Source organism: Strongylocentrotus purpuratus, unplaced genomic scaffold (genome assembly GCF_000002235.5).
Source record: "Strongylocentrotus purpuratus isolate Spur 01 unplaced genomic scaffold, Spur_5.0 spur5_scaffold_9, whole genome shotgun sequence".
Classification (NCBI taxonomy): domain Eukaryota; kingdom Metazoa; phylum Echinodermata; class Echinoidea; order Camarodonta; family Strongylocentrotidae; genus Strongylocentrotus; species Strongylocentrotus purpuratus.
The window spans coordinates 674,710-692,707 of NW_022145615.1; the positions used below are offsets into that span (position 1 = coordinate 674,710).

At 36.8% G+C, this 17,998-nt stretch overlaps 1 protein-coding gene across 4 annotated transcripts in view; it reads left to right on the forward strand.

The window, feature by feature from the left end:
- LOC576033 (aryl hydrocarbon receptor nuclear translocator 2) overlaps window positions 1-14,184 on the forward strand; it is a 29,186-nt gene extending 15,002 nt beyond the window's left edge. For all 4 annotated transcript variants that reach the window (XM_011681679.2, XM_011681680.2, XM_011681681.2 and 1 more), the window contains 11 exons: window positions 416-495; window positions 1,276-1,368; window positions 2,547-2,664; window positions 3,200-3,229; window positions 3,923-4,120; window positions 4,863-5,055; window positions 6,293-6,399; window positions 7,114-7,264; window positions 7,967-8,504; window positions 8,931-9,087; window positions 9,420-14,184. In XM_011681679.2, the coding sequence (XP_011679981.1) occupies window positions 416-495; window positions 1,276-1,368; window positions 2,547-2,664; window positions 3,200-3,229; window positions 3,923-4,120; window positions 4,863-5,055; window positions 6,293-6,399; window positions 7,114-7,264; window positions 7,967-8,504; window positions 8,931-9,087; window positions 9,420-9,739 (1,985 nt within the window). In that variant the 3' untranslated portion in view covers window positions 9,740-14,184. The remainder of the gene's footprint in view (window positions 1-415; window positions 496-1,275; window positions 1,369-2,546; window positions 2,665-3,199; window positions 3,230-3,922; window positions 4,121-4,862; window positions 5,056-6,292; window positions 6,400-7,113; window positions 7,265-7,966; window positions 8,505-8,930; window positions 9,088-9,419) is intronic.
- The last annotated feature ends 3,814 nt before the right edge of the window (window positions 14,185-17,998 follow it).

Sequence of the window (17,998 nt, forward strand, 5' to 3'; positions counted from 1 at the left end):
CCATTTAGCCCATCACAGAAAAGAACTATCATCCTCAGATGCTAAATACTTTGAATTACACAAAATGTATGGGCATTTGTAAAATTACTCTCTGGATGTGAACACTATAGAGTGTACCCACATCCATCCCTATCACTAACCCCAAACAATATCTAAACCATAATTATAACCCTATCCATTATTCTAACCCTATCCATTATTCTAACCCTAGCCATTCCCTCTAACTCCATACCTGTGTCAAGTTACAGTCTGAGGAAAATTTTGCCAGAGTCAATGTTAGATCATCTTATTGTATGTTAAATAATAGTCGTATATCAAATACCATAGATGAATATGTTTATGTAATTCTAGTTTCCACAAACCATGTCACATGATAGAGAGATAATGTTTTATTTGTTTTATTTCTTTAATGCAGGTACCGGGAACACCAGCACAGAAGGTACATATAAACCATCCTTCTTGACAGATCAAGAGCTTAAGCATCTTATTCTAGAGGTAAGTCAATAGTCCAGTGTGTCTGGAGGTCATGGGTTCAAAGCCCTGGATGAAAACACAAAAATACACCCATATTTATTCAATCTTTGTTATCATTTATTATTAATGATTTGGTGTGATCTGTGCCTGTGAGGGGAATTTTTTAATCAGTATTACCCTCGGGTCTCTCCTCCCGATGTAAGCTAGTGGTCGTGATGTGTAATTGGACCACTACACCTTGTTTTTCCCTACACTGTTACATAGAATGCAGTTGGTTCTTTAAATGTGCAAAGGGGGCGGCTGTCCTCAAGGGGAGGGGGGGGGCTTCATTAAACATCCTTTCCAAAGGGCAGAAAGGATGAATGTTACATTTTAGGATTGATCCAAAGGATATGCCTACTGAAAATATGTTACCTGCATGTACATTATCCAGATAAAATCATGTACTTTTATTTTGTGTGCAGAACTTGTACATTTAATAAGAAGTCTATTGTGAGAAAATACTGTTCCCCATCTATAATTTCTGTGATAGGTACAGTGGCATGGACAATCATAATTTTTCTGAATGAATAAATCCACAGGCATTTTTTATTCTTCTTCAAAAAATCTGTAGAGATTTCTAGAATAAGTTAAAAGCTCTTTAATGTTTAAGCACCATTTACATTTTAATAACTTGAGAATATGCAGTTTACATGACTCTAGAGAAGGGGGAGGAGAAAGAGAAGCCAATCAAAAGACAGGATGGATATATTGCCTATCAAATGATGGAAACATGTTTATGTCTTTTTTTCTTTTCGTAAGGCTGCTGATGGATTCCTCTTTGTAACGTCATGTGAGAGTGGGAGGATCATTTACGTCTCAGACTCCGTCACGCCAGTCCTTAATCAACCTCAGGTAAAGCGTTTATGTCCATGAAAACGTCAAACAAACTTAAAAGATGAACGTGGCCATCGTTGCTTCATGATTAGAAAAAAATATGGCTTTTTTGAGAAGAAAAGAAAGGAATTTGAATTAGAATAATTAAATATGAATGTACATACAGAAAATGTATTGAGCAACCCCTCTTCCCTTCACTTATACTTTGTTTCTGTCATTCCAAAAGAATTTTTCCAATTTATTTTGTCTCGTCATGTTCCCTGTCTACCCATCTCCATTTCCTTGTCATACTCCCTGTCCCTCTTTTTTCTTCTCATCCTCTTTTACTCTCTCTCTCTCTCTTTCTCTTTCTCTTTCTCTTTCTCTTTCTCTCTCTCTCTAAATATATCGTCCCTATTTTCACGAAGTGACGGTAGTGAATGAAAATCGCATACAATTTGCGTGCAGATTTTCCTCACTACCGTCACTTCGTGAAAATAGGAGCGATATGTTTAAATATCCCCCCTCTCTCTCTCTCTCTCTCTCTCTAAATGTATGTTTAAATATCCCTCTCTCTCTCTCTCTCTCTCTATCTCTCTCTATCTCTCTCTCTCTATCTCTCTCTCTCTCTCCCTCCCTTCCTTCCTCCCCCTTTCTCTCTCTCTCTCCCTTTTACCTTGTAGGAATAATCCCGATGGCAGCTTATCATACAGCTAAACTGGGATGTCAGTGCAATACACCCTCTCTCTCTCTCTCTCTCTCTCTCTCTCTCTGTTTAGGTCCTTTTCTTTCTCTTTATATCACTCACCCTTGTTTCTTTATCTCCATATCTAGTCGTGACCTTGTAAACATCCACACTTTTATTCCTATTTCTATTTAAGTCTTACTTGTGCATCAGTAGAGGTGTCCTGGTCGAGTGGATATGTCCCCGGACTGTCGATCACAAGGTCCGCGGTTTGAGTCCCGCCGCGACACTAATTTCCTTTGGCAAGACATTGATCTACATTTGCCACACTCAACCCTGGTGATGTAAATGGGTACCTGGCAGTAATTAATTCCTTGTAATGCTAGAGCGCCGTAATGGCAGCCATGCTAAAGCCCGGTTAATAATTGGGAGCGCCAGGAGTGTCAAGTCAGACAGACATGAGCGCTATACAAGAACCCATTGATATTATTATTATTAAATGTCTCATCTTTCTCTCTCTGACCCAACACAGAATGATTGGATAGGTGGGTCCGTCTATGACCTTGTTCATACTGATGATGCAGACAAGATTCGTGAGCAGCTCTCCACCTCAGAACCACATAACAGTGGGCGGATCCTAGACCTTAAGAGTGAGTCTGATTGGTCAATAAATCATTTCCTCCGACAGGATGATGACCTGATTGGTCAAACGGTCATTTCCCCGAACAAGATGTTGACCCAGTCAGAAGCAACACTTATTTAGAAAATGGAAGTTATGTAAACAAAAATACAGCTGCCTACACATTAAGGCAATTGCAAGACATGCTTTTGACGTGTTTCACCATCAATCAGCCTGGAGACCTAAAATCCTTTTCCTACCTATGACCCCACAATACCTCTATCAAGGAATGATGCATGGAGCACATGTTGACAAAGCAGTTGTCATAGAAAAATTTAATTCTTCTTAAATTATCTTTGCTCTTTTGAGAAATAACAAAAAGTCACACATTATGAAAATGAATCCCCATTAATGCTCCCGAATTTGCAGAAAAATCATTATCATTCATGTTTTCCTTTTGCTTCATTATCTAAGTATATGATAGCTTTGGTTTATTCAATTTAATCTCATATGGTACCAAAAGCTTTATAGTTTTTGACATATTTTTGATCTATGTTTATCTGCAGCTGGGACAGTGAAGAAAGAAGGTCATCAGTGTAAGTATTCAAAATTATTTTTCTTCTTCATCGTATTTATGGGATAGTAAAGGGATTTGGTATCTTTGCCTCAGGTTCTAAACAAAATCCTGGATTTAGGTCATGCTGCAATCATAGTTATTAACCTTTAGGTCAGTCAGGAATTCCATGACTTTTACAAGCCGATCGCCTGTCTGATTATCAAGATATTTATGATTGGAATTAGAAATGTCAAAAACTGTTTGCCATACGGTTTGAAACAACATTACCGTATATTGGGGAAAATGAGTATGGTAAAACCGGTCACTCAGAGATTTGTTTACTCTTTTTGAATCACTTCATGATGATTGTTAAACAATGCCTTTAAATGCAATTACAACTTTCAAATTATCGTATATTTGGGATATAAGATGCATTTACAACCTTCATATTGTCCATGATCTTCTGAAACAATTATTTGTGTTATTCAAGTAAAAACATGTACTTGGCAATCCAATAGTGATGAAAATGCTTTTGGTTTGATAAAGAGATATAAGAATCAGTTAAGGCGAATTTAAGAGCCCCGGTTCTGAGTTCATGAAAGACATTCTCCACAATACTAGTCCATTTGTTTCTATGATTTTACTTCTGACTTGTTTTATAAGAATTGGATTATACTTGAAGTTAGTCTGATTGTAAACTTGTATTTTATCCTTGATAATGATTGTTGTGCAGCTTCAATGAGGTTCTGCATGGGCTCAAGGCGAGGGTTCATCTGCCGCATGAAGTACGGAAACGCTCAAGTGGATCCCATGACGATGAGCCGCTTCTGCCATCTGAGGAACAGGAGTAGTCTAGGATCTCCAAAAGATACAGAGCAGTATGCCGTGGTCCACTGTACAGGCTACATCAAGAACTGGCCACCATCAGCAGGTATGCAATTATGTACTGTTTTGAATGCACTCGTAGCATACAATCATGTAACCAAATTTAGAATGCAGTTAGAATACAGGAATGTAATCATGGAGAGTACAGAATGTAGCTAGGATACAGGGTAGTATACCCTGGTCCACTGTACAGGTTACATCAAGAATTATCCACCCTCAGCAGGTTTGGTATAATGTCAAGTTCAGAATGTAGCTAGGATGCAGGAATGCAATCATGCAGTGTTTCACATGTAGTTTAAAAACAGGAATGCAATCATGTCTGATTTTACATGGAGAGTTCAGAATGTAGCTAGGATACAGGGTAGTATGCTACATGGTCCACTATAAAGGCTACACCTTACAAGGTATGCAATCATGTAGATTTTCAGAATGTAGTTCGCATATAGGAATAAAATCACATAGCATTAGAAATACAGTTAGAATACATGTATATGAAATCATGTTAACAGTTATGTAATCATGTAGATTTTAGAATGTAGCTAGAATACATGAATGCAGAAATTAGAATGCAAAACAAGTTTACAGGCACATGGTGTGATCATTTAGATTTAAGCACATACTCGAATTCAGGAATGTGATCACAAAATGCAATCATACAGAGTTAAGAATGTGTCTTGAATGTAGGTATGCAATGATGTAATGCAGTCATTTAGTATTTAAAAGAATGTAAGTAGAGTACAGGTACATGTTTGCAATCATGTAATGTAATCAAATATATTTGCTCTCAGGTTTGGTACCACAGATGGAGCCTCAGGAAGGAGATGCTGAGGTTGCGAGTACCAATCATTACTGCCTTGTAGCCATTGGTCGCCTTCAGGTCACCAGTACACCTAACTGTGCTGACCTGGGAGGAGCAGGTACGCCCAATGAATTCATCTCAAGACACAGCATCGATGGCAAGTTCACATTCGTGGATCAGAGGTGAGGCATGCAAGCGGGCTTGAAGTTTTAAAGACATGGAATCGAACTGTAGCATACAAATATGACTAATTCCAAATTCCAGCTAAAGGGATTGGGTAACTTTGTCTCAGATTCTGAAACAAAATTCTGGATTTAGCTCATGCTGCAATGATAATTATAAACCTTTAGGTCAAGCCTCGGTCACAAATGCCATTACGAACTGTTACGAATGCCGTACGAACGTTTTTCAGACAATGGAAATTCGGGAAGACAATGGAAAAACAGAGATTCGTACAAAATTATCGTTCGTACGAACATTTGTGACCGTAGCATCAGTCAGAAACCCAATGACTTTTACAAGTTAATCGCCCATCTGATTATCAAGATATTTATGATTGGAAATCGAAATTTCAAAATTTGTTTTCCTAACAGCTTTTATAACACTACAGTCTATTGGGGAAAATAAGTATGGTAAAACCGGTCACTCAAAGATTTTTTATTTTTTTGAGGCACTTCATGATCATTTTGAAGTGCAATTGTTTTAGAGCTTCAATATTACACCATGTCACAGACACTGATAACATGTAGGGCCATGCATCTCATATTTAACATTGTTAAACGATTCCTTTTATATGTAGCATGCTTTTTTCATGCTTCTGTAACTGACATGGATGTCAAAAGTACCATTTTAGAGGTTATGATTTTAGTATTGGCATATCTGAACAATTTTGCTTCAGTATTCGAAAGGATTGTTTTCCTCAAAATGTAGTGTGTGTGAACATTGCCAGAAAGTATCCTAATGCGTCCCAAACACACCAGACTTGAGGGTATTTCAGGAGCTAGGATAAAGTGTTTGAGTTTGAGTTTGAACTTTATTATCCAAAAAAAAGTACATCAATATAAAAATCAAATGTGAATGGTTAACATTGAAAGGATAAATGGGACCAGAAAATAGCATTTAATGCTAATCGTGTCTGGTACCACTAACACACAAAAGTATCACAGCAATGAATGAGAATGTAATCAATAAATATGAATAACTATTGAATACATACTTAAGCTACAAACTATTCTACATCTAGGGTAAATATGTTCTGTGATTAAATACAAAGCTTTTTCTTACAGAATTAAGAATTTATGAACACTTTCCTACCTCAAATCAAAACTTTAAGCACTGTGTCAAAATAAATTTGTGACTGAAATGCACTTATTGTTTTCAAATGTAACTTTGAATGAACTGTTTTTGATTGATTCACAGAGTAACTGGAGTGCTTGGTTATCAACCCCAGGAACTTCTTGGCAAGTCTAGTTTTGAGTTCTATCATAATGAAGATCAAAGTCATCTCAAAGACAGCTTTGAACAAGGTAAATCATTAAGACTATCTTTCTTTGTATTGTCTGTTTTATCATTTAAAGCCCCACTGCACTACTTATAGCTACTTGTGCCCTCTATATAGCAAACAATGCCTAATTGGTGCCTGTTGGTCCCCCATGATCCCCTTTTTCTTATGATAATTGAGAGCTGATTTGATGAGATAACCACCTGTCAATGACCTTGCAGGGAGGTCTAATCGCTCCTGGCCAAACTAGTGCAGACAGGCTTTAATTCCTTTCCAATGATGTGGAGGTTCGTTGGCTAAATGTTAGAGCAGTGGTCTAGTACTCACGAGGTCCCAAGTTTGAAACCAAGTTGATGTACTCGAATTGTCAAGTATCATGGTTAATTTGAGGCTAAGAGGGCACTCTTCATCTGAGTGGCTCCTGTAATAATTCAGTAGTCATTGGGTTAAGATATCAATAGAATAGAACATAGCTAAGAAAGATTACCAACAGTCCTTTTCAGGACTCCCCAATCCTCCCCCTCTCTCACATGGTGCAACCACAAGCCTACTGTATAGAACATATCTGTTGTAGTGTTGAAGGATAAAAAAAAAATCCTCAGAGAGGACCTAAACCCGTTGGCCGTCTGGTTGCTTACTTACAAGCATTTATGCTTTCTTAGCAGTCAGGTAAAATAATCATCACATCACATCACATCATTCAATTAGGCATTAATCTTGATCTCTTTTCTTTTTGCAGCTGTAAAGTTGAAAGGTCAGATGTTATCTCTGATGTACCGATTCCAAGCCAAAAGTCGAGACTGGGTGTGGCTTCGAACCAGCTGCTTCAGCTTTCAGAATCCTTACACCGATGAAGTGGAGTACATCGTCTGCACCAATACAGCTATCAAGTAAGAACAACCAACACCCCTGGCTGCTACCAGCCTTAGCAATTTTCTTTGTATTATTCATGTTTGTAAATTGATTCTGTGTATTTCTGTGTTTATCTGTTTTAGTAATTGTAATTGTGTGAAACTTTGTATACTGCTTTTGTTTTACCCTGTAAGTTTTTTACTGCTTGGCAAAATAAATTGAATTGGATTGAATCTTTACCAATCTTTATCATTGTGCACCAACAAAGCTATCAAGTAAGAAATGGAATCTATTCTGTTATGTGAGGTCAATCATGGCTACGGTGTGCACTCGTTTGATCTTTCAAATATTAATTGTCAAATAGTTAAAAACATGTTTGCCTCAAGGAACTATTATCAGCCTGTATTCAATATACACCCATTCACAGCCATGTGGAAATATTTGCTGCTGTTGAAAGGTTTTGATATTCATCCTGCTTCTATACAAAAACCCCAATGAATGAAGAATATGTTAGTAGGTTAACTTCTGAATCTTGTGATGTGCCCTCATAGAAGTTATTGGTGTATTTAAAATGATGATCTGTTTAAGGACAGTTTCATTCTCATATAACATACATTTTTTAATTGGATCAATCAGAATTTTCTGTTGCTCAGTATCCAGTAGGTTCAGGCTCTTATCAGGCTGTCATATTTAATGACATTATTTCCTGCTAAACTCTTATAATGTTTTCTTTCCATTAGAAACATCCAGCAGCCTCATGCAGGACAGGAGATGGACGGCACAGTGAGTACTAAGCTCAAAGCACCCGGTGAACCAGTAGCTACTATGACAGCATACGATGCTTACCCAACCGCTGCAACCGCTCCAACAGATACCTTGACAGATCATCTCCCAGTCCAGGCAGACAAGGCTAGTACCAGCACCAAGGCTGATACCTCTATGACAGGGATACGCATGGGCCAGGAACCCTCTACCGCTGGGGGGATGTTTGGAGGGGGCGCGGGACTCCTCCCCACCCAGCCCACCCCTCAGCAGAGCATCCTAGGGGGTGATAAAGCAGGGCGGAGTAGCCATGAGACAGGTGCGTCGGGATTCTCCTCCGCCTACCACCAGAGGGGGCCGCAGCTGTATGGGCGGAGTGGGGCGGGGGAGGAGAGTAGCGGTGCTAAGAGTTCCCTGGGAGGGGCGAGTGGCAGTGGGGTGATGGAAGACTCTGGTAAGGGATACGGCTCAGGACAGACTAGCTGGTCAGCGTCACAGTATTCCTCTCAAATGAAAGTAAGTTCCTCTTGTATTTATACCTTTCAGAATTGAACTAATGATTCTTGAGGTTGATAAGTGTTTCTTCTTGTTCTTGTTAGAATGAATTAGGTTTTACTCTCCTTTGGGATTGTAACTCTGATACAATAAAAATCACTCTGTTCTGTTCAAAATGTTAGTGAATAATATTTAACCCAAATGTATGTAAATTTCCTACTTTCTAATTTAAATTTGAGGATAATAAATATAAATTGGTTTGCATGATTTAATATTATTCATGGACTTGAATTAAAAGCTGTACTTTGTTGTCTTTAGAATATATTCTGGAACAATGTTTACACAAAAAACAAGATACTATCATACTGAGTTTCTGAGTGATATGGCCAAGTTGACATGTGTATCTGTTCTTGCATATCATTATGCATCTATCCTTTCTGTAAACAGAATACCCAGAGTGCTTTGCCAGCGAGCAGCCAGTCAGGAGTGCCCTTCCCCTCTAGGACTAGCGGAGCGATGACATCATCACCGACACCCTCATACACCCAGCTGCAGTCTGGAGCAGGGCGGGGCTATGGATACCAACAAGACAAAACCTTGCAAGGTACTGCACATTGAATTTTACTAGACTAAAGTTTGTCGTGAATTCTGGTAATGAAAAAGGAACAAAACTCTCATGAAATCTTCCAGATCTACACTACATGTAGATATGTATGATACACTGTACCTGCCAGATTAATTTAAAAAAAATGTCTTAAAAGTGAATGATAAGCAGAATTTGAGATGTGACAAAAACTAACTAAACAAATCTAATCAGGATATTTTCAATACCTTGTCTTGTGTATGCAGATCTTTCATTGTATTGTAGTTTTGAACATGTTTATTGGTAGTCCAAACAACCCCTAAATATGAGACTTGTTTACCTCATGTTTGCAGGCTCCCAAGCCAGTCAGATGGCATACACTGGACGTGGTGAAGACTCCTCCATGGGACGGAGAGACCACAGCATGTGGCAGCAACAGCAGCAACAACAGCAGCCACAACAGCAGCAATGGCAGCAGCAGGCGACCAGCAGTGCCCCTCCAACGGCTGAGAATCCTAGCGGAGGGGGGCAAGCCCCGCCCGTTCAGGAGGAGTTTACAGCAGATATCTACCGGATGCTGGAGGGTCAACCCACCACCACCGGTGGTTACCCTGTCAATCAACAGGTGGAAGAGTTTCAAGATATCTCCATGTTCCCTGCCTTCTCAGAGTAGAGCAGACTCTGGCTTCTTGAATACTAGAAACTCTTAAAGCCAATCTGTACTAGTTTGGCCAGGAGGGATTAGATCACCCTGCGTGGTAACTGGCAGGTGCTTATCTCATAAAACAAGCTCTCAATTAACATAAGAAAAAGGGGATCATGGGGAACCAACGGGTACCGTTTAGGCATTGTTTGCTATATAGAGGGCGCAAGTAGCTACAAGTAGTGCAGCCCCGCTTTCATGTTAAGTTTAAATTTTAGTGTACTTGCCTTGCAGCATCCGAGGGGGAGTGGTTTTTGAGAAGCAGATCATTTTTTGCAGGTTTGAAGTAGTATCAAAGTCGTCCTGGAAAAATTACCTTGGTATTTCTCTTTCTGAAGTTCCCCATACCTGGTATCCTCTCCAAGTTTTGAACAAACTGGTGAGAACTATGTTTAGACATGTGTACTAGGATGTACCATTACCAATGACCTCCCTCCCACACCTATCCCCCTCCCCACACACTTGTTATTGAATAGGACAAATTACCTTCAAGACTCATTTCTGTCCAGATAATATATATAAATCAACTTACAACAATTTATCCAGCATTGTATGGCTTATCAGTTGAAGAGACTGAAGGAATCAAAAAATAATATGAAAATACTCTGCAAGACAGACTTGTGTTCCATGCACACCCATTTTTACTTGTTTAGAAAGTGGCATGTATAGAACCTGTCTCTAGTAGTAGTAGTGGTGGTTATTTTACCTGACTGCCAGGAAAGCATAAATGCTTGATAGTATTAGTATTACGCGACCACTGCTCTACCAACTGAGCTATCACGTCTCCTCTTAATGTCTGATGTGGGTTCAAAATTTTAATTGTAAAAAACTAATTAGGTTTTGTGACCTTAGCGATAGTTTGTAATCGTAGATTCTATGGCATGCTGCTGTTGAACTAAAGTATACCCTTAAGTAGTTAGGGGTAGAGTTTAATTTTTGACATTCCTTTTTTAATGAGTTTTTTTTTTAGTGAATACCCCTTTGGTATTAACAGCACTTCATATCATGGAGTGTTTAGGAAGTTGTGGGTTATGGGGAGAAAGGGGTTATAAGCAAAAAAACATTCTAAAAAGAATTTTTGAATATATGTAAATGATATTTAACAAGTCAATATAAATGCTGTTGAACTAAAGTATACCCTTCAGTAGTTAGGGGTAGAGTTTAATTTGATACTAACAGAGTGCTGTATGACCTGCTGATTACCGCTTTATAAGTAGAATCCATCGATATGCATTAGAAAGAGCCTTAGAGGTTTATGCTTTGAGCATTTACATGTGTATCATGTATTAATTAAGATTTTCATAGGCTTGAGCTAACACAAAGATCTGCCTGTCAATAAAAGTGAACACTTTATAGTGTGTTTTGCCTTCTTTGATTTGAATTCTTGCACAAACCATGATTTAAATGGGATTCACAGAAGCATGGCTACGTGCATGGCTACGCGCTTGTGTCATTATTACTGCCAAAATTTGATTTATTTCCGAATTAAATATTGATGTTCCAAATGTTCTCCTCTGTTTCACTGATAGTTGAAAGTGATGTAGGGTAATGATTTTGCTGAAGTGCACATCAAGCTACTCGTTAAAAGTTTGTTTAGTGTAGTCGTTTTACAGATATACTTTCGCATTACATTACTTTATGATAATATGCAAAGCTTTTATGTCATTTTCTATCTTCCTCTTGTGTTGTAAATCTCTATTTCCTACTTTCTATTAATTGTCATTCTTTATGGTTTTGGCTGTAACTTTCTCACATAGATTAGAAAATAAGAAGGCAGATACTTAGGCAAATCTGGATGGTGAATGCAGAAAGTCAAGAGCTCTACCGATGTTCTTAGCTATTTCTGTTGCTTATCATTCTATTCCTGTTTCTGCAACAATCAGTATGAAATGTATCATTGTTTTGATCATGAACAAAAAACGTATGACTAATTTGTAATAAATTATATGTATATTATGATTTTTTTTCTCAATTTGTATCACTTTTTAAAATTGTTTTCCCTCTATCTTGCCATGTTCAGTACATGTCCAGAGTAAGTAATGATTGTTAAATGAGTGCTTAGAGCATAGTACTGAAGAAAGACTTCTCGTTATTAGACTGAAGTCTCTACTTTTCTGGCCCCATATGATTTGTATGTGTTTCATGCAATAGTGTTGGAGCAATGTGTACATTAACAAATTTAAGTTAAATTTGAATGAATAGCTTCTTGTTTTCCTTAATGTTGTACATATTTTTTATTCCATATGTGACTGTTATGTCACTTTTCTTTTGTATCATTATAAAAATGATCTTAATGTTTTGTACATGTTATTTTTAGGTGTAATGAATATCAGAAGTTTAGATATGAATGTGTTTGTCCATTAGGTTACTAGGTAATATTCTTAGTATTTGTTGTGTTAATAGTTGATACTAACATCTTAATGTACCTGACCATCCGGCATGGTCACTCCCCGAACTGACCAGTGGTCACCAGCGGTCAAGTATAACACACAACCCTATTGCTCTTGTAAGATTGAGAATTTTCAATAATGAGTATTTTACCTCAGTCAAATGGGGTAACTGAGCTACTCAGTTGGATGGGGTTTTATACTGAGTTGTAATAAATACTCTCTAATACTGAAAGCCCTACCATGCACATGATACATTTTCATTAGTTCTGATCATGACAGAAAATGAAACTTCGTAGAATCCAATTAAAGTTATAATAAATGTTCAAGACTGCCAAGTACATGATATTTCCTCAATGGCTCTTGTCTAAAGAAGGTGTCTGATAGCAGAGTAACGAGCAAAGAAAGATGATTAAATTAATCAAGTATAGTATCAACCACATGCATCAAACATGATATGTGGTAATAGGAGTTGTGATTTTCATTAGGTTGCGGTTAATATGTATTTATTGCATGATAAACAATTCAGAATTACTTTGAATTATTTTAACCAAGTTTCCCTCGAAATGCAATTCCACTACCAGGACTTACATTCTGAAATTTCTTGTAAGACTCTGTATCTCTTTAATAACTCCTATATGCATAAAATGCAAAGTTGGGATTTTTGGATTTTGTTTATACCACCACATTTCTCTTCGTAATATAATTTTGAGTGGTATGTATGTCATTGTGTAATAATTCCACCAAGTGGGATATTACATGTAGTATATATATGGTTGTATAATAATTGCTTTGTTTTGTAAAATATTTTGTTGTTTTATTTCTATTCCTACATCTCCAGATTTGTAAAGCTGATTAGTTAAAATATGATTACAAACACTTTGGAGACCTTCTGTATTTCTTTTTCTCAAACAGTTCTGTTAGAAATGCTTTTCTTGCTTTAATATACCAGTTGTGAAAAGGTAATCACAGTTTTATACAAACTTGAATTCCTTGTGTAATAATTGGAACTATGCTTGTATATACCGTAATCTCAATCTTTTACAGGATTTGCATTTGGCTTTTTACAGAACAGAAGTGTAAGACAGTGATTAAGTGTAAAACTAAATAATCCCTCAACATCCTTTCCATAAAAATGGGGAAAGGGTCAAGGCTTACACAATATGGGCTTACATCCCACTATTAAAAAGGCTCTGATACCTACTCTAGATCTTGGGTATGTTAATAAATGATTGGTCCAATGTCCCACTACACCCCCCCCCCCCCCCACTCTCACACACACAACATCAAGTTTTATGCTATTCACTTTGTCAATAAAATTCTCACCAGTATACTTATGTGTACTCCTATCTTATAGATGGCTTCATAATATATGCTTCTGTATTGATACATAACCAGTGACATATTTGCTGGTAGGTTACGATCTTGTTCAACAATGCATGAACACATGGGATATTGGTCTGGAAGTATGTCTTTCAATTTTGGAAAGGAATAAATATGAATAATTTTGATTTTGTGGTTTCATGAAAATAATGAATAGAATAATAGAAAGAAAGCCATACGTGGCTATGTCTTGTACTCTTGTATTAAACATTGTTTGTACTCTTCTGTTTTTCAAAGTCCCTTGCTCCTCTCCATTCATAATTTATACTGAATCATGAGTAAAAAAAATAGTAGATAATTACATTGTAGATTATAATTATACATACAGATGTCCTTTATAGATAAAGTTGTCCTTTGTTTTGAATGTTATGAAATGAAATTCTGTAATTCGATTTTTGTAAAACTTGTGAAATTGTAAATTTGTTTTTAGTGTAGTTATAATATATATATCTGTCATTTTTACCAAAAGGATTTTAGAATCAAGATGGAATAGCCAATTTTAGTCCTGTGTGTGTCATGTAGACAGGAACGTGATGTATTTTTTATCAAAATATGAAATGTGGACAATAATGATAGAAGTGAGTGTACTGGGCCTCGTGCTCGGTATGTTATGAGCAATTAAATGGTGCTGTTGGAAATTTTAAATTCATGTTTTTTTTCCTTCTGTTTTGTGCTGATTATTAAAACCAGGAAAGATGGTACTGTAGGAAAAGAGATGTAGAGACAACTAAGAGAGAAAGCGGGGGCAGGAGAGACAGAAAGAAAGAAATAAAGAGGAAAGACTGGAGAGAAGGATGTAAATATGTAATGCTATATTGGTGCACAATGTTATTGATTGAAATTAAGAGGATTCTATTACAAAAAGCAGGAGAAAAGGGTGCTGGAAAGAGAGAGAGAGAAACAAGGTGATTGTGAGGACTAGAGGTAGAAGGAAAGAAAGGTATGCAAGTAGAGAAATGGAGAGAGAGAGAGAGAGAGAGAGAGAGAGAGAGAGAGAGGGGGGGGGGGATACAACAATGAAAAGAGGAGAGGGAGGAGATAGTAAGGAGAGCAAGGGAAAGATGGAGAGAAGGATGTAATGCTATATTGGTGCATGATGTTATTGATTGAAATTAAGATAAAGAGGATTCTATTACAAAAAGCAGGAGAAAAAGGTGCTGGAGAGAGAAAGAAACAGAAGGTGATGGCGAGGACAAGAAATAGAAGGAAACAAAGGTATACAAGTAGAGAGAGAGGGAGAGAGAGGGATATAGTAAGGGAGAGAAATGGGAAGGCAGAAATCGAAAAAAGAAAGAGATATATAAGAGGAAGAGAAATATATATTCACTGGAGTGCGAGATTACTATTATAGTTGGGTAAATAAAAGAAAGAAAGAAACTAAAGGCTAACAGATGGAGAGCAAGGATAGAAAAGACTTCAGAGACTGGATCCATCATATGGCACCGCAGCAGAAAAGATGTTATCAGTAACAGAACAGATTGCATTGAATACAAAGGAACATAGTCTACATCATGTGGAGAATGTAAAGGGGTGTGTCTTTTCTCTTTTTTCAGCTCGTGATCACTCGCATAGCTCAAGCAACTCGTCATCAATACTATTAGTTTCAATTATACCGAGCCCTTGTTAAACCAACCTCTTATGTTGAAACAAAAACTAGATTACAAATCGGTCCCATTCATCTCAGCTGGCACACATGGAGGCGTGTAACACTAGGATCCGATTCCATCCATATTTGGTTCTGTTGTTGGAATTGATAAAGTGTTATGCCAAGGACAAGCTCATCAATCAGGGATTATATTTGTGAAAGGAATAATCTGATGATAATACTGCCAATGAGGAAATGATAAACCAGGGAACATTATTGCAATTTCAATAGCCTTTAAGATCACCCTTCTAAACGTGCGAACATTATAGTGACATATTACATAATCTGAATATGATTTCTATAGGACATAGGACATACAATAGGACATACAATTCAATTCAATTCAATTCAATTCAAATTTATTCATGTTTCCAACAAAACATTACAAATCAATTATGAGCATTTAAAACAAATTTAAGAAATACATGTTGGAAACAGAGGGGTCCACTAAAAAGCAATGCTTGTACAAGTGTGGACACCTCAAATGAAACTTAGGAATAATGAGTAATTAAATTATCTAATATGTAACTACAAAAGGAACTATAAAATAGGGAAATAAAAGGGGAATGCCAACAGAGACGAGAAAGGGACAAGACAATACTTTACACGACAAAGATAGAAGAACACGGTCATAATACAAAGAGTAGACAATTCCAAAAAGAAGTGAGAGATCGAGGGTACAGAAAATAATACTAAAAGATGAGCTGCATGTGGGGTTGAGAAGAAGATGAGGAAAGAGAAAGGAAAAAGACATACAATAGGACATACAATAGGGCACTGAAATTTCCCTTTAGGTTGAATTTTCTAAATAAGTAAATATCATGTTAGAGGTTTTTTAAGTTTTTTAGTGAAAATTGAAAATGGTTTACTGTTCTGTCATGAATATATTGATAATTACTGTAAAAGGATCATATTAGAAAATTTTAGCCATAGAATTAAGTTATCATTTAGTATATGAAAAGGGAAATTTACCTTTTCAATTTCTTCATTTTCTGATTGTCTTACAATAATTAATGACAGGACAGTCAACAGAGATGCCAATTTAATTGTTTACAATTGACAACAAGAAATCATCAACGCTCATTATTACTCAGTCATTTGATTTCCATCGTGTGATTTCCCTCATGTTTTATATTAGGTCTGTTTCTTTGCCTTTTCTGCATTTTTTAAATCGTTTTTTTAATTTTTTAAGCAACACATATGGGGACAAGAGTGTAAAAAACATAAGCCTAAGCAATGTAATTTCTTTCATACGTGTATTGTATATCAACACATTACATATTACGAGACAGTTCCTGTACTACATTTTGCATCAACTTCCTGTATAAGATAAACATAATATAAAGTGACATCTCTCTAATCTAGTGCTTGAAGTTATTTATAAGCCTATTAAAGTATCATCTTAATGTTATCATGGAAGGCCAGGAGACATCAGTATAGCAGTATAAGTTATGCAATAAGGAAGTGTGTTATAGTGCAGACAATATTATGTGTCCTGCTTCCTTTGATGATAAGAGATGTAATGATTGATGTCCTGGTTTAGAGGGTGCCAAGATGGTCTCTCAATGGTTGAAAGAAACCTTCTTAAGATTGTCTCTCATTGGTTGATAGTAACCTTCTCTTATAAAAGATGATCTCTCATTGGTTGATAGTAACCTTCCCTTATAAAAGATGATCTCTCATTGGTTGTAGTAACCTTCTCTTAAGATTGTCTCTCATTGGTTGAAAGTAACCTTCTTTTGTGCAGATTACTTTCTCCCTTGTGAAGATTTGCTCTTTACAACTCTGCTACATGTGTCATATGTATGTAGTCAGAGCAAGCCCTCAAAATGTATCTCCATCTAATAATATTTTCATGGCTACCCTACCATCCAGTAAGTATGGGCCTGTGTTTGCTACATCTACAAATTAAGCTCCCAGTCATTTCCAATGCGGCAGGGCTCTATAGAAACTTTTGTGTAGGGATCCCGTTTGAATTTGGGGGGAATGTATCTGAGCACTTAGTTGAGATTTCCAAATTTAAGGGTCCAGACTTAAGAGGCTCCATGTGTCAGGGGTGCCTAACGACAAGGATTGCAATGGATTTATAAATGGTGTAATTTCAGTGTCCAATAATTGACCCTATCTAATCAGTTTATTTGACAAAGGCCCACATTGATAGATTTAATCAAATCATTTCTCATTCAAAAAACTTCTCTCGACAATCACATTCTAAGGAAATATCCACACTCCTGCAACATTTCAGAGGTTTTTGAGTTCGGGTTCTTTCAATTAATGCAATATGAATAGTTACAGCAGTGTGGATACACTACACTTTCACTCATTGCTCATCCGTCACAGTCATTATCTTTTCAACCATGAAGGGCATTTCTGATCCAAAATGTGCACTAAATAATTGCACTAAAAAAAAGTAACCACCAAACAGACATTTTAAATATCATCTGTGGGATATATATGTAGCTTTGCATGCTAAAATGTTTGACATTTAGTTCAGTATCCATTCTGAAAAGGTAAATGCCCTCCATAGTTCAAACCAGTCTATCAATATGTTTGCTTCACGAACCACTAATCTCTATTAAGCCAACAACAAGGAATTGTCTCAACCACTTTCACCTAGCATCATCACACTCTCTTAGTACCATCACAAACAGCATTCAACTGGAAACTCTCTTTTAGTACGGTTCATCACCAATGCCACAGTTTGGATGGCTATCATAACACACTTGTCATGTCATGATGTTATCATCATTCACCATCTACAAATCTACTTGTATTGTAATTTTCAAATAACTTGGCATGGTCAATCGGATATTT